Source organism: Oryza sativa, chromosome 1 (genome assembly GCF_034140825.1).
Source record: "Oryza sativa Japonica Group chromosome 1, ASM3414082v1".
NCBI lineage: Eukaryota > Viridiplantae > Streptophyta > Magnoliopsida > Poales > Poaceae > Oryza > Oryza sativa.
The window spans coordinates 7,428,324-7,448,749 of record NC_089035.1 but is presented as its reverse complement, the minus strand read 5'-3'; the positions used below and the strand labels follow the sequence as shown (position 1 = coordinate 7,448,749).

Below are 20,426 nucleotides of genomic sequence, written 5' to 3'. Positions count from 1 at the left end.
AGTGAGATCGGTAATTTTGGTAGTGGTTGTATCGTACTCCCTCCTTTCCCTAAATATTTAAAGCCATTAACTTTTTTAAAGCCATTGATTTTTTTTAATATGTTTGACCGTTCGTTTTATTTTAAAACTTTTGTGAAATGTGCAAAACTATATGTATATATAAAAGTATATTTAACAATAAATCATATGATAGGAAAAAAAATTAATAATTAATTAAATTTTTTTTGAATAAGACGAATGGTCAAACATTTTTAAAAAAGTCAATGGTGTCAAACATTTTAGGATGGAGGGAGTATCTACGACCTATGTGTTGGAGCGGATATGAAAGGGATAATTTCGGACGTTGAAAATGGTGGGGGTCGATATCGAATTTGTTCGGAAAATAATTAAAATTCTCAGATGCTGTGTGTAAATAAAACAATGTCAAGTTGTTCGTGCACACCATCAACCATTGTGTGGGGTTCACATCATCTGCCATTGAGGCTAACGGCAAACATTTTGCCGTTGTATTCATCCGTGCCACACATTCTTCTATCAACAGCTGCATGAAGTGATCCCACTATTGTGATTAATTATGAACTACTAATAAGCAGAATTACTTATTTCTCTTTTGAAAAAAAAATCAGCAAATAGAATACGCACTCGGCGGCAAAGCGTGCGAGCAATCAAGCATAGAAGCAGAGCAGAGCAAAATACTGCAGCAAAGCAAGCTTCTATTATACTGAGAGCTATCCAAATCCTCGAACAATAGTACATATCTTATAAAATACTATTTAAGTATTCATTTGACAAAAATAGCATTGCCGCACTACTACTATGTCCATACAGAGTATTTTTTATCCAAAAACTAGCAGCGAAATGAAGCTACTAACAAAATCCTTGAGAATACAACTCACAACCATTTGAATCACCCTACAAATGTATAGACTGATATAAGTTAAAAAAATAGAATTTATCAAATCTTAAAAAAAACAGTCTACTCTACTTTTGTTCTCACACGCTTTGCCGCCAAGTGCATATTCTGTTTTCTGATTTTTTTTAAAAAAGAGAAATTAGTAATTATGCTGATTAGTAGGCCCTAATTAATCATGGTGGGATCACTGCATACAGCCGTTGATAGAAGGATGTGTGGCACGGATGAATGCAATGGCAATGTTTGCCGTAAGCCTCAACAGCAGACGATGTGAACCCCATTGTGTGGTGGGAGAAGTGCTTAGGGTCTTTTGGCTAGCTCCACATGGTGGTGGGTTAGCCGACCAAAGTTCGAAGCCTCATTCATTCTATTTATTTGATATTAGATCATTCTCTAATATTCACTTTTTTTTAACCATGTGTGTGGTGGGCTGGTGTCGTTGCTACGTACCTTGAAGATCACGAGACCAGAGCCTACATCAGAGATTAATTAGGAGGTGGAAGGGGAAGTGCTGAAAAGGGTTTCCCTCGCGGCTCATTGCATCCTGCGTTATGTCGGTGCGTGACGGTAGTATGCGGTCGTGAGAAGAGATCGTGAGAGCTCATGCTGATAATAGGGTAACTGATAAATTGGGCTATTGAATGTGTCAACTCATAATATATAGAGTAGATAGTGTGATTATGCATATATTATTTCATAGGATAGTCCGCATCTATTGAATTTTAGGGATACCATATTCGTATTCATATCATATTATTTGAATCCGTATCCATATTCGCTAAAATTTTTATAAACCCATACTATACCGTCATTTTGGACAGACTCAACGCAGAACTAACATACGATCCGTTATTACCCTAGGAGGAGATGTGACGACGTGTGTTCTAAGGGCAAACGAATCCTGGCCGTTGGTTCGATGGTTGTATTGATAGATGCTTCAGCTTCACGTTCGTTTTCTTTCGTGTCAGTGAAGCTGTTACTGTCGTGTTAGCTAGACTTTGTTCTACGCTGAACTGCTGATCAGCTGATCAGCACAGCTTCACTGATTAGCTGGGCTTTGTCGAGCAATGTGGGATAAACTTGCACCGCATTTAGTTCTAAACTTTTTTTTCAAACTTCTAATTTTTTCATCACATCAAACCTTTACTACACACATAAACTTTCAATTTTTCCATCACATCGTTTCAATTTCAACCAAATTTTTAATTTTAGCATAGACTAACCACAGCTTTGGTATTACGAGTGTGACTTGACTAAGCAAAGCAAAGCATAGCAAAGCGACGAGCGAAAGGGAAAAGAAGTTAGGACGCGGACTCCACCAAACAGGAAATTAACAGGAACGGAGTTGGGGATTATGGCTGATGAGGTTCGGTATTCTTTTTGTAGTAATGGTATTTCTTTGGCTTTTTTTTTTGTGTGTTTCTTTTGGGACGCAAAGCTCTCGCTCGCGGGGAGCTTAGTGTGTAAGCAACATGCCGCGTTGATTGCGCCTTCTTTTCCCTTGGGAAAAAGAGGCCGAATCGTCGTCTTCTTTCGCTTGCTTTTTGGCAAGGATGCTGGATTGCTGGCCACCTCACTTCGAAATAATAAAAACAAAGTAGGAGTAGTAAGGTAGACGGTAAAAAAAAAAAAAGAAAAGAAACTTCGACGCACATCTGGCCATGTGAAACAAAGAAGAAATAAAAGCAAAAAATTCCGTTGCCGGGACTCGAACCCGGGTCTCTCGGGTGAGAGCCGAGTATCCTAACCAGCTAGACTACAACGGATGCTGGTATCTATTCCTGCATTATACAAATTAACCATGGCCTGATCTGATCCAAACCATAAACACGGGTCGGGCCGTACATCCAGCTGATGCATTATGGGCTGCACGCACACTCGTCACAGTAGGAAAAGGTTAAATTGAGGTCCCTCATCTTGTCATCTTGTCGTTGAGTTTCAAAATCGTCTCTCAACTATAATACCATATATAACTTATCCCTAATCTTTCAAAGGTATCAGCGTCGTGTTACGACCCGACGCGCCGAACACCTGCAGGATGGACACCCCGTCGTGCCCGATGGCACGTACCCGTATGCCTCGAATTGCCACACCCCAGAAGTGTACGTCTTCTGCTCGAAACAACAAATAAAATATAATAATCACAAAATTTTCAAGAAATCAAAGACGATGAAATTCACAGCATGGAAATTTAGCCCCCATTGTTCCTCGAAAAAAAAATAGCCCCCATTCGTTTTAAACTGTGGAGGACGGATGGTAGATTATTCTGGTTTTGTTACAATTATTTAAGGGCACAAATGAGTGAATTAACATTGAACATATAAAGTATTCCAAGAAATCTGTATATATAGTTTTTTCTTTAGAAAAAAAATGCCCTACCCACCGAATAAGGTGCTGTCAAATTTAGAAATGGCTCCAAAACTAATCTTTAACCATAAATCTCTCACATATATAAAATAAATTTCTCATATATTATAATGTTTATAAGAAAAATCGTAATCATAGGAAATTAAATTAAAATGTCAACCCAATAATATTAATTGCATCAAATAAAATTTAATTTATAATAAAATAATTATTGGCCAAATGTTTAAAGCGTTGAATATTAAAATGCGCGCGCCTTGTTCAGTGGAACGAATGGAAGCGCGGAGGAACGAAACGGTCTCCATGGCGCAGTTGTCGGAAGAGTTCCATGCCTAGCTGGCTGCTAGTCAATCGGTGAAGGGGAAGGCTAGGGACACGTTATATATGATACTAGCTGAAACCCCGCACATTGCTGCGAAAATTTAGTATGATAACAATAAAAAAATAATGTGTAAGATAGCTAGATAATATCAGATTAAGTAAATCAATATGGTTTATGATAATTTAAATTTAAATAGTATGTAGAATGGTGATTCAAACGTAAAAAGTAAGGTGGTATGACTTTATAGAAGAAGAAAAGTAGGGAGATAGTTTGTACCGTAGATTATTCATCTCAAGGCTAAAAACAATTAATGTGATATGACTTAATTAGAAAAAAAAGGAGAAAGATAATTTGGACCATAGATTAATCATTTAAGTACTAACTAAGTAAGGATGAACTGTATAAGTATATAGGATATAAAAAAAACATAATACATAAAGATATAGCATGTATCAAAAAAAAACATAATACATTGAAACATTATGTGAATTATGTTAGATGATAATTTAACAGGTTTGTATTTGAAAAGCTCTTAAATTATAAAAACTATAAAAATATAGCATGTTTGCATGATGTTTAAATGTGATCATTGTTAGTGGATGATGATGTGGCATCTTGTTAATTAGTGGATGATGATGTGGCATCTTGTTAGTGAATAATGATGTGGCATCTTTGCATGTTAAGTTTAAACAGTTAGTGGGGGATAACTTTATAAAAAGATAGGATTCTGAACCTTCAGGGACGATTTTGAAACTCGACGACAAGATGAGGGACCTCAAATGAACTTTTTTCCCGTCATCACAGTACCTTCACGGCCCATCCATTACGGGCTTGTTGGCCGGCCGTTCTCTCTTCTCCTCGTCCTCCTCGTGCGGCGGCCGGGGCGCGCATGCCAAGCTGCAACGGCAAATGTAGCGACAGCACGCCGGCGACCACGCACGTACACCTACAAATGGCGGCCGCGCGCCAGGAAGACGTACGGCAACGGCAAGACGTACAGAGAGCGGGGGGCGTTTATATTCGAATTCAAGGAGCAGCAGCAGCAGCTTGAGCTATCGCCATGGCCGACCAAGCCAACCAGCTCAGCTACAAGGCCGGCGAGGCGGCGGGCCACGCGCAGGCGAGGAGGGAGGAGGCGGTGGAGAAGGCGCACGGCGCGGCGAGCGCCGCGCAGGAGGGCGCCGCCGACGCCGTCAAGAACGCCACTGGCCTCGGCGGCAACTAGGTCGGCCGCGCGACATGGATTCATCCAACTGGCGTCCTCCATCGCAAAGCTGGACTTAACTGATGTACATCTTCTTAATTGTCATGTAGCATTCCCCTTAATTGTGTCCGTACTTCTTTAAAATGCTCTGATATCACTTGTTACAGAAAAGTAGAATATGGAGCTCTCTATTTGGGCTTCTTTAATTTGCTTTTCAATTGAGCCAATTTTAACATGGACATTTTATTTATGTAAATTTTAACATGGACATTGTCCACCAGATTAGAGTTACCTTAATTTTGCTTTAAATTTGTGCCTGTGTTCTAACAGTTGCATTATGCTTGTAAATCATGAGAATCTGTCACTCTTCAGGCTCACATCATTGTGCTCAAGATCAACTCTTCCAAGGGCTCCACATTGCCTCACCGCCCAAGTTCAATCTTGGATCTGGTACGTGTGATAGCTACCTTCTAGTTCTACTTTGTCAGCAAAAGAAGCTGCACCTTTGGAATTTTTTTTTTTTTTGGGGGGGGGGGGGGGGTAGTTGGGAATACTTGGGATAAAAAGGCTCTGCTTGCTTTCAAAAGGCATGCACTGATCGATGGCCTTTTAGCTAAGTAGGAAATGACAGACGAAAACACCATGGATATATCAACATGAATGCTCGCCTTCCATGCCCAAGCAAGCAGAATTGAATCGCATGAGAAAGCATGGGACTATGTACAGATGATTGCACATGATTATGTATTTATGTGAAGGTTTGGATCCAATTGTTTATGTTTAGATTTTATCAGTTGTCATTGTTGATAACGATACAATGCTACTGCTTTGCCGGGAAAAAATAGCTGAAGATTGTCGAACACAAATACACAATTATTCCCCTACATACAAGATAAGGAGCACAAATACACGATATTTTAGCTAAGAATTTGTGCCAGGAATTTAGTGGCAATAGCCCATCAATTATAAGCCACTCTCTGATATTCTCTCTTTATGCTAGCTTTTGGTTCTTTCGATCTTCTAGTGGTAAGCCCCACACCCATCTAGCAGGTACTATTTCCTGGAAATCCAATGCAAAGAAAAGCATATATTCTCACTGTGATATTGTGAGCAGCCTAAGTGACAACCAAAAGGAGCTTTTTGGTTGGCATATTTTATTTCCAGGGTACTAGCTAGTACACTATTTTCATCTGCACTCTCATTGCTTGCAGGGACCAAGTAGTTGGACAAACAATTTATTTTCTCATTACACCAACATTGCAAAAAATATCGTTATTGTATAATATTTCACAGGTTTATTCATTCACATTCATGGTGTTTTTGTGCCCAATTCAGAATTCTCATTTCTCAATCCAAATTCAAGCCTACAAACTAATCATTAATCATAATTTTCCTGAATCAGTTAGCATGTGTAGATGATTACATCATACTTGAAAAATTACACCTACTTTTACTACCACCTATCTCCCAATTAGCAAATGCAACTTATTGGCTTAAGCTACCATGAGTCAGTGAGAGTCGCCTCACACGGTCAGGCCGGCTACGAAGGCGACGCCGGTGGGCGGCAGCCAGGAGTAGCCGCCGATGAACCTCCCGACGGTGAACTCCATGGCCTCCTCCGGCAGCTTGATGACGCGGTGGCCCGGCCATGGCACGCGCCCGCCGACCGCCGCGCCGGGGCCGGAGTTGCGGTACTCGCCGTAGTAGAGCGTGTCCGGCGCGCGCCCCGACGCGTCCCAGGCGAGCCAGCCGGCGGCGTGGACGTGGCCCGCTATGTACGACATCATGTACACCGCCCTCGAGTACGGCTTCCATGGCCGCCCGAGGTACGTCGCCGCGCGGCCGCGCCGCGCCGCCGGCGCGAGCTCGAGCTCCGGCGAAGGGAGGAGGCGGCAGCCGTGCACGGAGATGCCGGTGCTCTGGTTCGGGTCGCGCCGCCCCTGCGCCGTGACCGTGTTCTCCTGCCCCGGCAGCGGCCGCCGCGCCCACAGCGTGCAGTTCTGCAGCACCACGGCGGCGTTCCCGAACACGAAGTCCACCGTGCCGGCGACGTCGCAGTCGCGGTAGAACTGCCGCTGCGCGTGCGCGTACAGCGTGTCCTGGTACCCCAGCACGGCGCTCCGGTACACCACCGCGTGGTCGCCGCTCAGCAGCAGCGCCACCGCCTGGTGCCTCGCCGCGCCGGCGCGGTTCTCCACCGTCATGTCCCGCATGATGAACCCCGCCCCGGCCACCGCTGCGGCGACGACGAAGACCGACACGACACGATCAGCAACGTGCTCCGCCGCCATTGGTAACAGTGCTACGTAGTACGTTACGTACCTAGCGTGGCGGTGTGGAAGGTGGTGTAGTTGTCGTGGACGCTGCGGTAGCCGACGACGACGGTCTTGCCGGCGCCGTCGCCGACGAGCATGAGGTTGGTCTTCTTGCTGCCGATCTTGACGTTCTCGGTGTACACGCCGGCCTTGACGTATATCACGACGCGGCGACGGCTGTGCTCCGGCGCCGCCTTGATCGCGTCGCGGATCTTCCGGTGAGTCCCCGTGCCGTCCTTGGCGACGACCATGTCGGCCTCGATCTCGGCGGCGGCCGCCTGGAGGAGCCGCCGGTCGTTGTGTCTCACCCACCTTGGGAAGCTCCCGTCGTCGTCGTCGTCGTCGTCGATGGTCAGTAGCCGTCTGTGGAGTTGGTTGTGGACGGGGACATCAGAGAGCTCGCCGCCGGGCCTTCCCCTCGCGGCGAAGATGGCGAGGCTGTTGCTGAGGTGTTCCCCGAGGTTGCCGAGGTAGCCGAGCATCTGCGGCTTGATGCGGCCGCCGTCGTCGTCGCCGGCGTCGCCGCCGGCGCCGACTTCTTGGAGGCTGTCCATGCACGTGTCGTGGCTGGTGAGCGCCGCGCTGAGCCACGTCATGATGTCGTCGTCGTCCCGTCCCGCCGTGTCGGCGTCGACCGAGTCCGGCGGCGGCGGCGGCGCCGCGATGGCGCCGACCGACCGCGCGAGGAGCTCCTCCGCGGCGTCGAGCATCTCCACGCAGTCGCCGTACGCGGCGCCCGACCGCGCCCCGGCGAGCAGCGCGGCGGCGCCGCCGAGCGCCGTCGCGTTGTACAGCGCGTCCACCACGCGGCGGTGCGTCGCGTTCAGCGACATCGGCACGAGCTCGGCGTCGCCGGCGCCGGCGGCGCCGGGGAACGCCATGAGCTCGCCGACGCACAGCTCCGGGTACAGCGTCACCCCGCACGTGCGCGCGATCGCCTCGGTCGGCGCGCGCCCCCGTGGCGCCCGGCCACCGCCGGACGACGACGTCATCCTCGACCTCCCCAAGACGGCGATCGCCACCGCCACGGCGACGCCGACGGCGAGCGCCACGCCGACGATGCACAGGACGACGATAAGGCGGCGGCGGTGGCGGCCGTCGGCGCACCGGAGCCGAGGCTTTGCCGCCGGCTCAGGCGAGCCGAGCGTGGCATGGGCCATGCAAAATCTACTCGCAAATCTCTGTTGGTGTAAGTGGAGCAAAAGCGAGACAAGTGAAGCATAGAATTTATAGCTGTGAGGAGAGTGTTCGCTGAGTTAGTTTCACACTGGCCACTCTTTGCTTCGGAATTCACCTTTTTTTTTTGTAATTTCGGTGATTTTCATATTGCCAAGTTTTGGGTGTGTCGACTGGATTTGGTGTGCATTTAGTCATTTACACACCGATTTTAAACTACGAAGGGAACTCATACAATTCGCAATGGAAAACTCAAAATTGTGATCAGACACGATAGGGTTTTATGTACGCATGTTCATAAGAATGAGTATGTGTGCGCTTTAATGTGTAATTAAAAAAAATGTGCAACCGAAGCAAATAGAAAAGGATAAGGGCCCCATTGAATTACAGGAATGAAAAAACGGAGAAATAGGAAAAACATAGGATTCTGACAGGAATGCAAGTGTAAAACAGAGGAAATCAAAACACAGGAAAAACATATGAATGATTGTTTGATTGGGCCGCAGGAAAAACACAGGAATTTAAGGAGAGATAAAGACTCAAAGTATTCTTTCCATGAGGTTCTACCTCATGTTAAATTTCCTGCAAAACTTGCATAGGAAAAGACAATCCATAGGAATTTCATAGGATTCCATAGGATCCATTCCTTTGATTCAAAGGGCTATATAGGAAAAAATCCTATAGGAATAAAATTCTCTGAAATTCAGGCTGTGTTTAGTTCAGCGTAAAGTTTGGATTTTGGTTGAAATTGGAGATGATGTGACTGAAAAGTTGTGTATGACAGATTGATGTGATGGAAAAGGACTAAAGTTTGGATCCAAACTTTGGATCTAAACACAGCCTCATATGAATTTCTTTTGAATCAAAGGGGCCTGAACCTATGGATGTGATGCCAATAGGGCAATAGGAGTAAATGGTGATGTGGTATCGCATTACTCCCATCCGCTCGTGCCGGCGACTCGGCGAGTGCTTAGCTTGTTCGTTGCCAGATCGGTGTGTGCGTGCGTGCATGTGCAATCATGCACCGGCCGCCGCCGCTTCACCGACACCGGCCGGCCACTGGTAATCCGCCATTCCGGCAGCCGCTCCGGTGGTCCGTAACATGGCCGCGGCCACCTCCAATCCGGATCGGGCTCCAATGCTTCAATTTGTTTGGTTTGTGAAGGATTGGAGGCCGCTCCAGGTTTTATCAAGGTTTTGGGGGAAAAAAGAACGGCAATGTGTAAGTTCCAAAATTATATAGTAATTACATTACATGTGTAAGTGGGGTGTAAATTTGTATAAAGTATAGTATGCATGCGTGTAAAACCTTGAACTAATGAAGACGTTAAGTTTTAATTAATCATGTTGACAGCCGTAACGTTAGCCTGCCATAGCAATATGCACGGACATGATTGCATTGGCACGGGACAAAGGAAATCGAACGCTTCAAAACACCGACTGTGATGGAGGAGAAAATGTGTCGACATAATTATAGCGATTCCGTAAATTTGTTACTCCCTCCGTCTCTTAATATAAGGGATTTTGACATTTTGCTTGCACTATTTGACCACTCATCTTATCCAAAACGATATATACGAAGGCTCCAAATTCATGAAATTTACTCCGAATAAAACGAGGCAACCGCATCTTCTCTCCCCCGGATCTCTCAATTAATTCCACGAGTGTGAACACACAACACTGACACACACCACCCAAAACCCTAGCGCCGCCGGCCACGCCGCCATGAATCGCCAGGCGCCGCCGCGGCGGAGGTCCGCCCGCATCGCCGCCGCGCACGGCGGCGGCGGCGGCGACACGACGCTGCGGGAGCGCATCCTCCGGCGGCCAGACGGCTACATCGGCTCGCCGGAGAAGCGCAGTACGCAGACGTTCTGGATCAACGACGGCTACTACATGGTGCCACGCGAGGTGACCTACCGCCCGGGCCTCCACAGGATCTTCGACGAGGTCCTCGTCCACGCCGCGAGCAACAAGCGGCGCGACCCCTCCATGGACACCCTCTCCGTCGAGGTCGACGTCGTCGAGCGCAGCGTCTCCGTCTTCTATAACGGCCGCGGCGTCGTCCCCGTCGAGCTCGTCGACGAGGAGCGCGGCGTCTACGCGCCGGAGATGTTCTTCGGCCACCTCCATGACGACGACGAAGAGGATGATCAGAACAAGGCGACGAACGACGGCGGCGGTGGCTACGGTGTCAAGCTCGCCAACCTGTTCTCCACGGAGTTCATCATCGAGACCGCCGATGGGTGCCGCATGAAGAAGTACAAGCAGGTGAGTGAGCCAATTCTGAGCACACACTCTCTACTCTCTCTCGGCAGCGTCACACCCTCACAAATCAACTCCACTGTGCCAAATTTGATACTACCTTCGTTTTTTAATATATTGATGTCGTTGATTTTTTTTATGAACGTTTAATCATTTGTCTCATTCAAAATTTTTGTACAAATATATATAAAAAGAAGTCATGCTTAAAGATCATTTCATGATAGATCAAGTCACCATAAAATAAACGATAATTACGTAATATTTTGTAGTAAAATAAATCATCAAATCTACCTAACTGAAAAAGTAAATCTCTCAAAGCAACTTGGATGAACCATGTAATGAACAAAACAGCAACTTGGATGAGCCATGTAATGAACAAAACGGTGACCATCCGATACAGAAAACGACAAAACAGAAATGACAAATCGTAGCCATCCGTTCAAATGAAGAGCCTTCCTGAAGGTAAAAAGAGAGAGATAGTAGTAGAAGAAAGAGGATTAAAAAAAAAGGAAAAGAAAAAGAAACAACGCTCCGCCTCAGCTATCGCTTAGCAAGCATGATCATGGGATGGGATCGGTTGAGTTCAGTGGGCCGAATGATCGTGGGGTTAAGCAACATGTTCAATTAAATCTAAAAGAGACACAAAAGAAAAAAAACTACTTCCTCCGTTTCACAATGTAAGTCATTCTAGCATTTTCCACATTCATATTAATGTTAATGAATCTATATAGATATATATGTCTAGATTCATTAACATCAATATGAATGTGAGAAATGCTAGAATGACCTACATTGTGAAACGGAGGGAGTATTATTAATTTGCAACTCAAAAAAACTAATCAACGATTGGACAAATCAAATTCCAATAAATTAAATTTTGGAAAACCGCCTATTGTTTCCTGTCAATTATATTCTCTTAACACCTATTCAAATATGTAAAATAAAATTACATTTGCTAAAACATATGTATCACAAGTAGGAGGATAGACGGAACATACAAGGAGAATAAGGTGGTCACGCATAAGTAGAGATGGCGAAAATTCGGTGGCTCGCACAGTACAGCAACTAATAATATGCATGGTTGTTTATACTCAAATTTTAACATCAAAGAACTTATAAATTTTGATTCCACCGTGAAAAAATTAAAAGGACCCATGCAGTGACAAGACGATGTTAATAACAGAGTCCATAAAGTAGTATATCTTATTAAAAAGTCAACGGCGTCATAAATTGGAAAGCCGGAAAGAGCATGTGGCATAGTTTGGTACACCTGATACTGTTTTTGACTCTTCTAACTGTTAGATCCTGCACACTATGACCAGTATCTCCTAGGATCATGATATGTTATATTTGCCTATACCATGACCAGTATTTCCTGGGATCATGATATGTTTTCTTTGCCTATTCCATGACCTTGTTACTTGGCAGGGGTTATCGGCTTTGTTGTTGATATATACTCGCTGTCATTTATTTGATGTCCAGATCTGATCCAGCTGCTTGGTTGGCTTTTGGAGGAATGTAGTTGCCAGGTAGTAGTCAATGAGTCAAAAAACTCTGTGTAAGTCTATCTCCATTTCTACTAATGGAAATGGGAGGCCTGGCCTCTTGCTAAAAAAAACTCATCGTTTATAGGCATGCAAATTCTGTATTATCAACAAATTTTCTGAGTTTTAGATGTAGTTACTACTTTCATGGAGCATTGGATAGGTCAGTTTACTATCAAAACAATATAGATCATGATGTTACTTACTCCTTGAATACTTTAATTTCCAGGTTTTCTCTGAGAATATGGGGAAGAAATCAGTGCCCCATATTACAGACTGCAATCAAGGGGAGAACTGGACCATAATCACCTTCAAGCCAGATCTTGCTGGGTTCAACATGACCTACCTCGAAGAGGATCACGTGACGCTCATGTGGAAGAGAGTGGTTGATATGGCAGGAATTCTAGGAGACTCCGTGCAAGTTGAGTGGGATGGCGTGAGGCTGCGTATAAACAGCTTCAACGATTATGTGCGCCTGTATATCGATTCCCCTGTCAGTGACAGATCAGGAGCAGGGTTCCCAAGGTTATTGTGCTGTGTTGTTTCGAACGAGCATATTAGTTTGTTGAGTGATCGAAATCTATCCATAATGGTTTTGTCTTTTTAATTAGCTGAATTCACCTTTGCCTTCTTGATCGATTTCAGAGTTTACGAGAAGTTAAATGATTGGTGTGAGGTCTGTTTGAGCCTGAGTGATGATGGACACTTTCAGCAGGTAAATGTTTTGGTTATGTTTATATCAGGGTAGCTTCTTAGTTAAATGCCATGGTTGTTGCTGCATTTTACTCCTGTTTTTTATGGTTTTGCAGGTCAGCTTTGTAAATGGATTTGAGACACTAAAAGGTGGAACCCATGTTGATTACGTCACGGAGCTGATTACCACCCATCTGATGAACCTTCTGAATGAGCACTATGAGGAGTGTAACTTCAATGTAGATGATGTGAAGCGCTATCTATGGGTCTTCCTCAATGTGATCATAGACAACCCTACCTTCGATTCACAGACCAAGGAGACGCTAACTACACCTCCAGGAAGGCTTGGGTCAAAGCTTGAGCTTCCTAAAAGTTTCTCGAAAATAGGTGTGTGCACATCTGACGATGAGTCGGCTAATTTTGGCTGACTGCATTATCTGCAGTTGATTAGGCTTTACAGCTAATGGTAATTAACGCTTATTATCTCTTGCAATTACAGCTTTTGGCAATGGTCTTATCAGGCGTCTGTTTGGCTACCGTGGCCCGCTAGATGCAAAGACTGGAGTTTCATCCAGAGACTAGCCACTGACTGGAGTTTCATTCAGAGACTAGCCACTGAAGTTGTTAGTTCAGAAACACATGTCAGAATAAGATAGTTTGTGCATTTATGTGGGATTATGTGTATATATACATGTTTGCATCAGGAACAACAAATTTCAATGGTGGTACCTTCCTTGTCGGTAGGGTCGATCTGCAACCTCCAAAACTCGCAAGTTCAAATTTGAATTAGAAAGCTGAGGTAACTGTATTTTGGTAGGGAAAATTGGTTCTATATTATCATCCGATAAAACGTATCTTAAGAAATGTTTTTTTAAGATGCGTGTCATGATGTTGAAGAAGGTGTGTACTCTTTGACCGCAATATGTACATTTAGTTGACTGATAAACTATACCTTAAGAAATGATTCAAGATATAGTTTTAGTTTTATTAACGTTATAATGCATTTTAGTTTTAAGGAATGTTTAAGATAAATACTTTCCAATTTTATTATGATGTATGGATCAAGTAGTATGATGCATGAACTTCATTGGCGGATCTAGGAGGAAAAAAATTAATGATGGTTTCGTGGGGTTCTCATAGTGGCGGTTCTCGAATATTTTTTTTTTTTTGAAGAAACCCATGCATGAAGCCAAAAATGTCAAATGTGAGAGAAGTACGAAATGGTCAGTATCTAACCTGTGGAAAATATGGTCACATTACCATTAGTTTGAGGGCGGACATACGTTCAGATGCCATTTGTTGCCCAAAAGAATCATATCTGTAAAAACAAAAATTTGAACAGATACATTCCGATTTGCCTATGAATGAATAAAAACACTAATGGACATGAGCTAAGGGCGTTTACAGTGCATTGAGTTGGCATTCGGCCTCAGCGTTTCCCAATAAATATTTCGTGTTACGTTCGCTTCTGTCGCACCTACTTGAAGTCCCCGTATTTAACTTTGATCACTCGTTCTTCAGCCTAATCCTGGGTAAGTAACGTGGGGAGAGAGAGAGCATCATCCTGTGGAAGTCATAACCCCGCTTCCTCCACTCCTCAACCGCATGGGGATCAGATGTATTATGAATGGCATAAGAAAACTTAATGTACTTTTATCATTTTCCATACTCCTTTCGAAAGACTTGTGGCGATGATGCCGCCAACACCACTGACGAGTGGGGCCATGAGAGCAGTACAAATGTGAGTCCTCTTGCTTTGTGTGTTGCAGTCATTGCTCTTCCTCTCCGGAAAGAGGAAATTGGGTGCTTCTAATCGGGTTGCAACCCTTTAATGCTATATTGCTTTGCTTCTTTCTCACCTCTATTCAAGTTAAAAAACCATGAAAATTTAAGTTTCATTTGTACATTTAAGTTAATTACACTGCACAATTTGTTAGTAATGAGAATTTCATTGCCACGTGAAAAAGGGTTTATGTCTCACTTTAAGAACTATACTATGTCCCTTTTCTTTTTGTCTTTTTAAGATAAAGAATCCCATTTCAACCAAATAGAAGCAACCATTTTTTTCTCAACAAAAAGACTCGTTTTTTTTCCTTATATATAAATCATTGCAATACACGGGTATTTGACCAGTAAAATAAAATACAAGGCAAAGCAAGGAACTCATGCATTCCACCATAAAATATACCACTTTCTCCGTTTCACAATGTAAGCCATTCTATCATTTCCCACATATATATTGATGTTAATGAATCTACATAGATATATAATATTAACGTGGGAAATGCTAGAATGACTTACATTGTGAAACGTAGGGAACATCTGAATTGGAAACATATGGAAATGCAAGCTTGCTAAAAGAAATGACAAATTTGTTATATGTAAATTAGAACAATCTGAAAATTACTGAAGGTGGCATCCGGTATTCAGATCACGCCTCCTTTACCGACCAACCAAACAGGCACCAAGAACAGGGTGCACTGAATGACGGAGTCTGAAATAATTAAGTAGTGTTCTGCATTTCTTCCTCGCATTTCCTGCACTGCTTACAGCGCATTCGCCCCCCAAAATTTACAACTTCTGTTATACGATTTACCGTGTAAAAACAGCATCCTGATTCCTAGACAGGTTTGCTGCTGAACAGTTCTAGATAGGCACTGAGCTGCGTGGTAGTAACTGAAGAAATGTACACAAAAATGTGGTCAGTCCTTGAGTTTAGCAGGATTCACCACTCAGTCACTCACCACGAAGGTTTCCCAGTGCATCATCATCATCATCATCATCTGAAACCCTGAATGACGAACCCAAAATGTTTCAGACAAGTACCCCAGATGTCAAGCAGGATCACCATGGCGCAGTGGCGATCTTCCGCAGCGCAATGTCATGGTTCCTCACGCTCGACTCCATCTCCTCCATCTCGGCATCGATCTTCTTCAGCACATCCTTCACTGTCAACATCATGGACTCCAGAGCCTTCACCTTCTCCCCAGCACGAGACCGCTCAAGCTTCAGCTCATTGTACTTGCTACACTCCGATGGATCCCTCGGTTGCTCGGGGAGGCCGAGAATATCGTCAACGCGCTTGAGCAAGAACGCAACATTCATTCCCAGCAGGTCGAATGACTGCAGCGTCTTCTTCCAGATCAGGAAGTCCTCTTGCGAGGAGGTACCCGCCCCGCAGGCCCTGATGCCCTCAGCGATGTTGATCGTCTCCATGATCACCCCCACGACGAGCGTGAGGCTCAGCTGCCTCAGCAGATGCCTGTGGAGGAACGACTTCTGGGCGCAGCACAGCTCATAGTACGTCCTGCGCTGGTGATCGGGGAACTTGCAGTCAATGACCAAGCCGTCCACGACGATGTTGAAGTTACTGTAGCTCATCACGTCGTCAAAGCTCATCTCTGAGTCTGAAAACCTGATGCCGTCTATTGCTTCATGAACTAGATTCTGGGTATCATCATGAGCCACTTTGCTACTGACTCTAGTAGTCTCTGGATCCTCCTTAGGCTTGGTGGCATTATCAGTAGCTTCTTCTGTCATGTAGAACACAGCACATGATTCGGGAGATTCAATAGTTAGTGTATATTCCCATGTCTAACACATTTCAAGGTGCAAAACTAACAACATAAACTTTGACTCACTAGATATCTTCCGTTTCTTGCAGGCGTAAAAACTCTTGAGACCGGGTGCTCTGTCAGTTGGGCTGATGTTTTTATCTCTAATTATATGCACCTGAATGTAAGGCATGAAGAAACAAGAGGTAATTGTATTGTTGGATTAGGGAAGACTGAACCCACAAGGGAACTCAAGAAATGGGTATGAATGAAGATTATAAAGGAACAATCAAGTAGTAGTAGTAGATTTGGAAGAAAGTTATCAAGCATTTCAGAAACACTTGCCTTGAATTTTGTTGTGCTCACAAGCTCAAAGACCACAACATCGCCAACCTTGATATCATGGTTAATCGCAAAACCTCTCCATCCAGCACTGAGTCCCTGCTTACCACCCAGGTAATTTGTGTTATGGTTGTTCCCATTCTCATCTTCGAGCACAATGTCAGTGTCATGCTTTGGGAGATACTTGTTGCAGAAGCCAGCTGGTAGACCCTGCAGAGGAGAACAATAATCAGATGCAGAGAAAACCAAAAAGAAGTTTCTAGGTGGCTTGTGCAGAACTAGTGTCAGCCATTTTCATAAACACAATAACTCAAGCAGTAAGAGCTAACATGCAAGAAATGTACATAAGTTGGATATAACTTGTATGTGTGAGACTTCTCTTCCTAAAACAAAATTTAATGAAAAAGATTAGAAGTTTAGAACATGTTAATAGGGTAGTAGGAAGTTTTAAATAAGATCCATAACACGCTTTAAACTTTTACTTTCTAATTTTAGTGAGAGCATTTGTTTGACAAATAAAATCTTCTAATAGTAAATGCAATTTGTATGTTTCTGCAGAAGGTGCTTCTCCACAGCCTGTTCATAAGAAACAATTATCTAAGGCTTCATAAATTGACAAGCATAAGAAAAGTTAGTAATCTACAACCCTTACCAGCCAAAATCCGCTGACAACATGTGAATGTAACATATGTTTAACAAAGCTAGGATGCTCTGCTGGTAACTTCGTTTGAATCTCTTGAGCTCTCTTCATAGCAGATCCACAGAACGCCTGAACACTAGATTTTTTTGGAAGATAACTGCGTGTGATTGAACAAGCTTGTGAGCTACATAAGTAGTTTTTTTCATAAGAAGAACAAGGAGAGCTGGAATACCTTGCACATTTATTTTGGCCCTTAACTGGCACCTGTTAAGTCACAACTCATTCAGTTATGAGTAATGGAGCTCAAAAGTGCAACGGTTTCGTATACATTATACAGGAATTGGAAAGGAAATGGTAAAGTCCACTGAATAAAGATTGGAGATGTGTTCCAGGATTACATTATGTGATCTTTTTTTTTCGAATTGGAAAACCGGAGATTTCAGCCAGCCAATCGAAATCCTAAATGCTATGGCTTATGATATAAAAATCTTTAGGGGTATTATGAGCTTTATAGATGAAAACTGAAAGTCCTCTTACAATTACATTCATACTGCATTCATACAATACAGATAGAGTTGGTGAACATATCTTACTTCAGTGGTGTTAGTGCGTCCATTGCTAGTGTTCTGGGTATTGCATGTTTGAGGAATGCCAGGAACCGTTCTTTGCTCATTTTCCACCTCCTTTGGCATCAGCATCTTGCACAGTAAGAAATCCAAGAAAAATCAGAACACTTAATCAATAAGTTGTTTTTGAGATGAGAATTAATAAATGAAGTTATGAGATAACAAGGAGGACAGATATTGTGAGTTTGTGCAATTGAAAATATTGTTGCTACATAGAGTGCTATCAATGATGTAGCATCATTGACAGGGATGCTCTAAATAGAGCACATGTAGTTTATATCATATAAACTTACACCATTGTAAACAGATAATCATATAAAGGGAAAAGTCTATTTGTCCCTTGAGGAGACATCCCCTTGTTTTGTGCATGTCGCCCAAAACATCATAAAAAAGTTTAAGAAGATTTGACATTATAGATCAATATGTGACACGATAGAACAAAACACACTATTTGTAATCAAATTTATTGTTTTTGTTTTTCTACTTGTATAGGTCGAATTTGAACTTGCATGTTTGTGAAGAGATATTTTACATATTGATCTATCTTATGTTTTCAATTTTTTATGACTTTTTGAACAACATGCACAAAACAAGGGGATGTCTTCTCGAGTGACAAAATTCCACCCGCTAACTAAAGCAGCACTGCCCTTACTTTCAAAGGAACAACCTCCATCACGTCATCCGTATCATCTTCATCACAATCAATTATTATAGCCTGTGGAGCAACAACAAAAGCAAGATTATAATTCTGCAAGTACAAAAAGAACATATATTCTTGATATCATGGTAAATACATGATTCTTATAATGGCATAGATCCAATTAACCCTTGATTATTATAGGGGCTACCAGATGTTAATGAGCATTAACAGAAAAAAGAAACATAAGCTAGAAATACCCCCTCCTTTCCATAATTCAAGGTCTTTTAGTTTTGTCCTAAGTCAAAACTTCTCTCATTCGATCAAGTTTATAGAGAAATATATTAACATCTATAGTACTTTATAGACCTGGATAAAATTCACAGTTAACACATAAAGTGACCATTTAAGCAAATACAGCATCTGATAATTTGTCATGACTTACCTGTTCAGAGTTACAAAATTTGTGAACCTACGGGAAACTCTTTTTAATCCCTCTTTCTTGTATGTCATCCAAATAGTTATGAAAAAAATTTGATAAGATACTACCTCCGTCCCAAAATGTAACAGCTTTTGGCTATGAATCTAGACACACAGTTGTCCATATTCATAGCTAAAAATGCTTATATTTTGGGACAAAGGGAGTAGATTAATATGTGATATGTCACTTCATAAACATGCAAGAACGAGCGGATAGAATCCAGATTGTGAAGTGACATATCAACATACAGATGTGCTGCGATACATGAATTATTCAGGGTAGCATTTAAGTAGAAGTAGATAATATTATCAAATTAAGAATCCAGATTGGGCATACACCCAGGTATTGTAGTATATGCCTCTCCCATTTTTTCCAGTTAGAACCTGTCCTGATTTGAATGCCTTGCAACAACAACAATGTATGTATCGCATCAATGGGAAATGATAATGCAAGAATCTCACCCTCGGCCCAATATCGTCATCCCTGTCGCTGCCACTGCTGCTGTCAAGTAAGGCGAGCCTTTGATGGACTAGTTCCATCTTCTGCTCCATCTTGTTCTTCGTGTTCTTGGAACCTGGTGGTCTCCCTCTCTTCTGCTCAAGAACAACCAACCAAAGGACAAGCGAATTAGATTCAGATTACCCATGGAAGTAAACACCAATATTTCAGTCATTAAACAGAAAACAAAAATCGTATCCAAGAACGAGCAGTACAACCAAATTGATCAAAGAGGAAGCAAAATCTCCAAGAAGATCACAGATAACCATATAACATAGCTGAAATATCAGATCACTCCGTCATCCGAAAAAAAAAGCATGGGGAAATTTTCAAGAACACGTCTCTCTCTCACACACACAGAACACTCTCTTCAGTCTCCCACTCGGATCGAAGAATCAAAACAAGAAAAGCAGCTAAGAAGATGAAATCTAACACAAAAGACAAAAACTTTTAGCCCCCAAATCCGCCGCCATTAATCGATGATTCAAGAGAGAGTGGAACAAATCAAAGAACCCTCGGTCTCTAATCAACCGGATGAACAGTGAATAAGCGAAGCAAATGACCCCCAAAAAAACTGGGTTTAATCGAGAAACGAGAGATACAGATAGAGAGGGAGAGGAAAGAACTTGCTTTGATGGGCTGATCTATCGCCATCGGCCGGCGGCCCTCGGGTTGATCTCTCCGAACTCCCGCTCACCTCGATTCCGAAGTTTGTGGGGGCTTTGAGGTTTTGAAATGTGAACGGGAAGGAGAGGAACGAGCCGGCTCTTCAGCTCCGCGCAAGTGGTGACTGATTTGACTAGGTGTCAGCAATATCGCAGGAGATTTTTACTACACCCTCCGTCCCCAAGT

The 20,426-nt window shown here is 43.2% G+C and overlaps 3 protein-coding genes and 1 non-coding gene across 6 annotated transcripts; 1 reads left to right on the top strand and 3 right to left on the bottom strand.

Annotated features, from left to right (window-relative positions):
• Positions 1-2,606: 2,606 nt before the first annotated feature.
• TRNAE-CUC (transfer RNA glutamic acid (anticodon CUC)) lies at positions 2,607-2,679 on the bottom strand. Its single transcript has one exon. It is a non-coding gene; the product is annotated as a tRNA-Glu (tRNA).
• A 3,441-nt stretch (positions 2,680-6,120) lies between these two features.
• On the bottom strand, positions 6,121-8,539 carry LOC9270906 (probable pectinesterase/pectinesterase inhibitor 34). Its single transcript, XM_015777984.3, has 2 exons — positions 7,126-8,539; positions 6,121-7,039 (listed from the first exon to the last, which is right to left on the bottom strand). The coding sequence occupies exons 1-2, from the start codon at positions 8,276-8,278 to the stop codon at positions 6,327-6,329; spliced, it is 1,866 nt and encodes a 621-aa protein (XP_015633470.1). The 5' UTR covers positions 8,279-8,539; the 3' UTR covers positions 6,121-6,326.
• A 1,408-nt stretch (positions 8,540-9,947) lies between these two features.
• Positions 9,948-13,785, top strand: LOC112936063 (DNA topoisomerase 2-like). Its single transcript, XM_026022567.2, has 5 exons — positions 9,948-10,565; positions 12,333-12,628; positions 12,749-12,818; positions 12,913-13,183; positions 13,296-13,785. Exons 1-5 carry the CDS (start codon positions 10,020-10,022, stop codon positions 13,376-13,378), a joined length of 1,266 nt encoding a protein of 421 aa, XP_025878352.2. The 5' UTR covers positions 9,948-10,019; the 3' UTR covers positions 13,379-13,785.
• Positions 13,786-15,064: 1,279 nt separating this feature from the next.
• On the bottom strand, positions 15,065-20,359 carry LOC4324291 (B3 domain-containing protein Os01g0234100-like). Of its 3 annotated transcripts, none has more exons than NM_001428086.1 (9): positions 20,205-20,359; positions 19,538-19,669; positions 18,611-18,673; positions 17,926-18,030; positions 17,565-17,596; positions 17,345-17,489; positions 16,696-16,902; positions 16,438-16,528; positions 15,065-16,329 (listed from the first exon to the last, which is right to left on the bottom strand). In NM_001428086.1, the coding sequence occupies exons 1-9, from the start codon at positions 20,226-20,228 to the stop codon at positions 15,641-15,643; spliced, it is 1,488 nt and encodes a 495-aa protein (NP_001415015.1). In that variant the 5' UTR covers positions 20,229-20,359; the 3' UTR covers positions 15,065-15,640. The 3 variants fall into 3 exon arrangements, with proteins under 3 accessions (NP_001415015.1, XP_066163558.1, XP_066163578.1); XM_066307461.1 differs by having other exon boundaries at positions 15,137-16,329; positions 17,345-17,468; positions 20,205-20,313; XM_066307481.1 differs by lacking the exon at positions 17,565-17,596 and having other exon boundaries at positions 15,137-16,329; positions 20,205-20,313.
• Between the last annotated feature and the right edge of the window lie 67 nt (positions 20,360-20,426).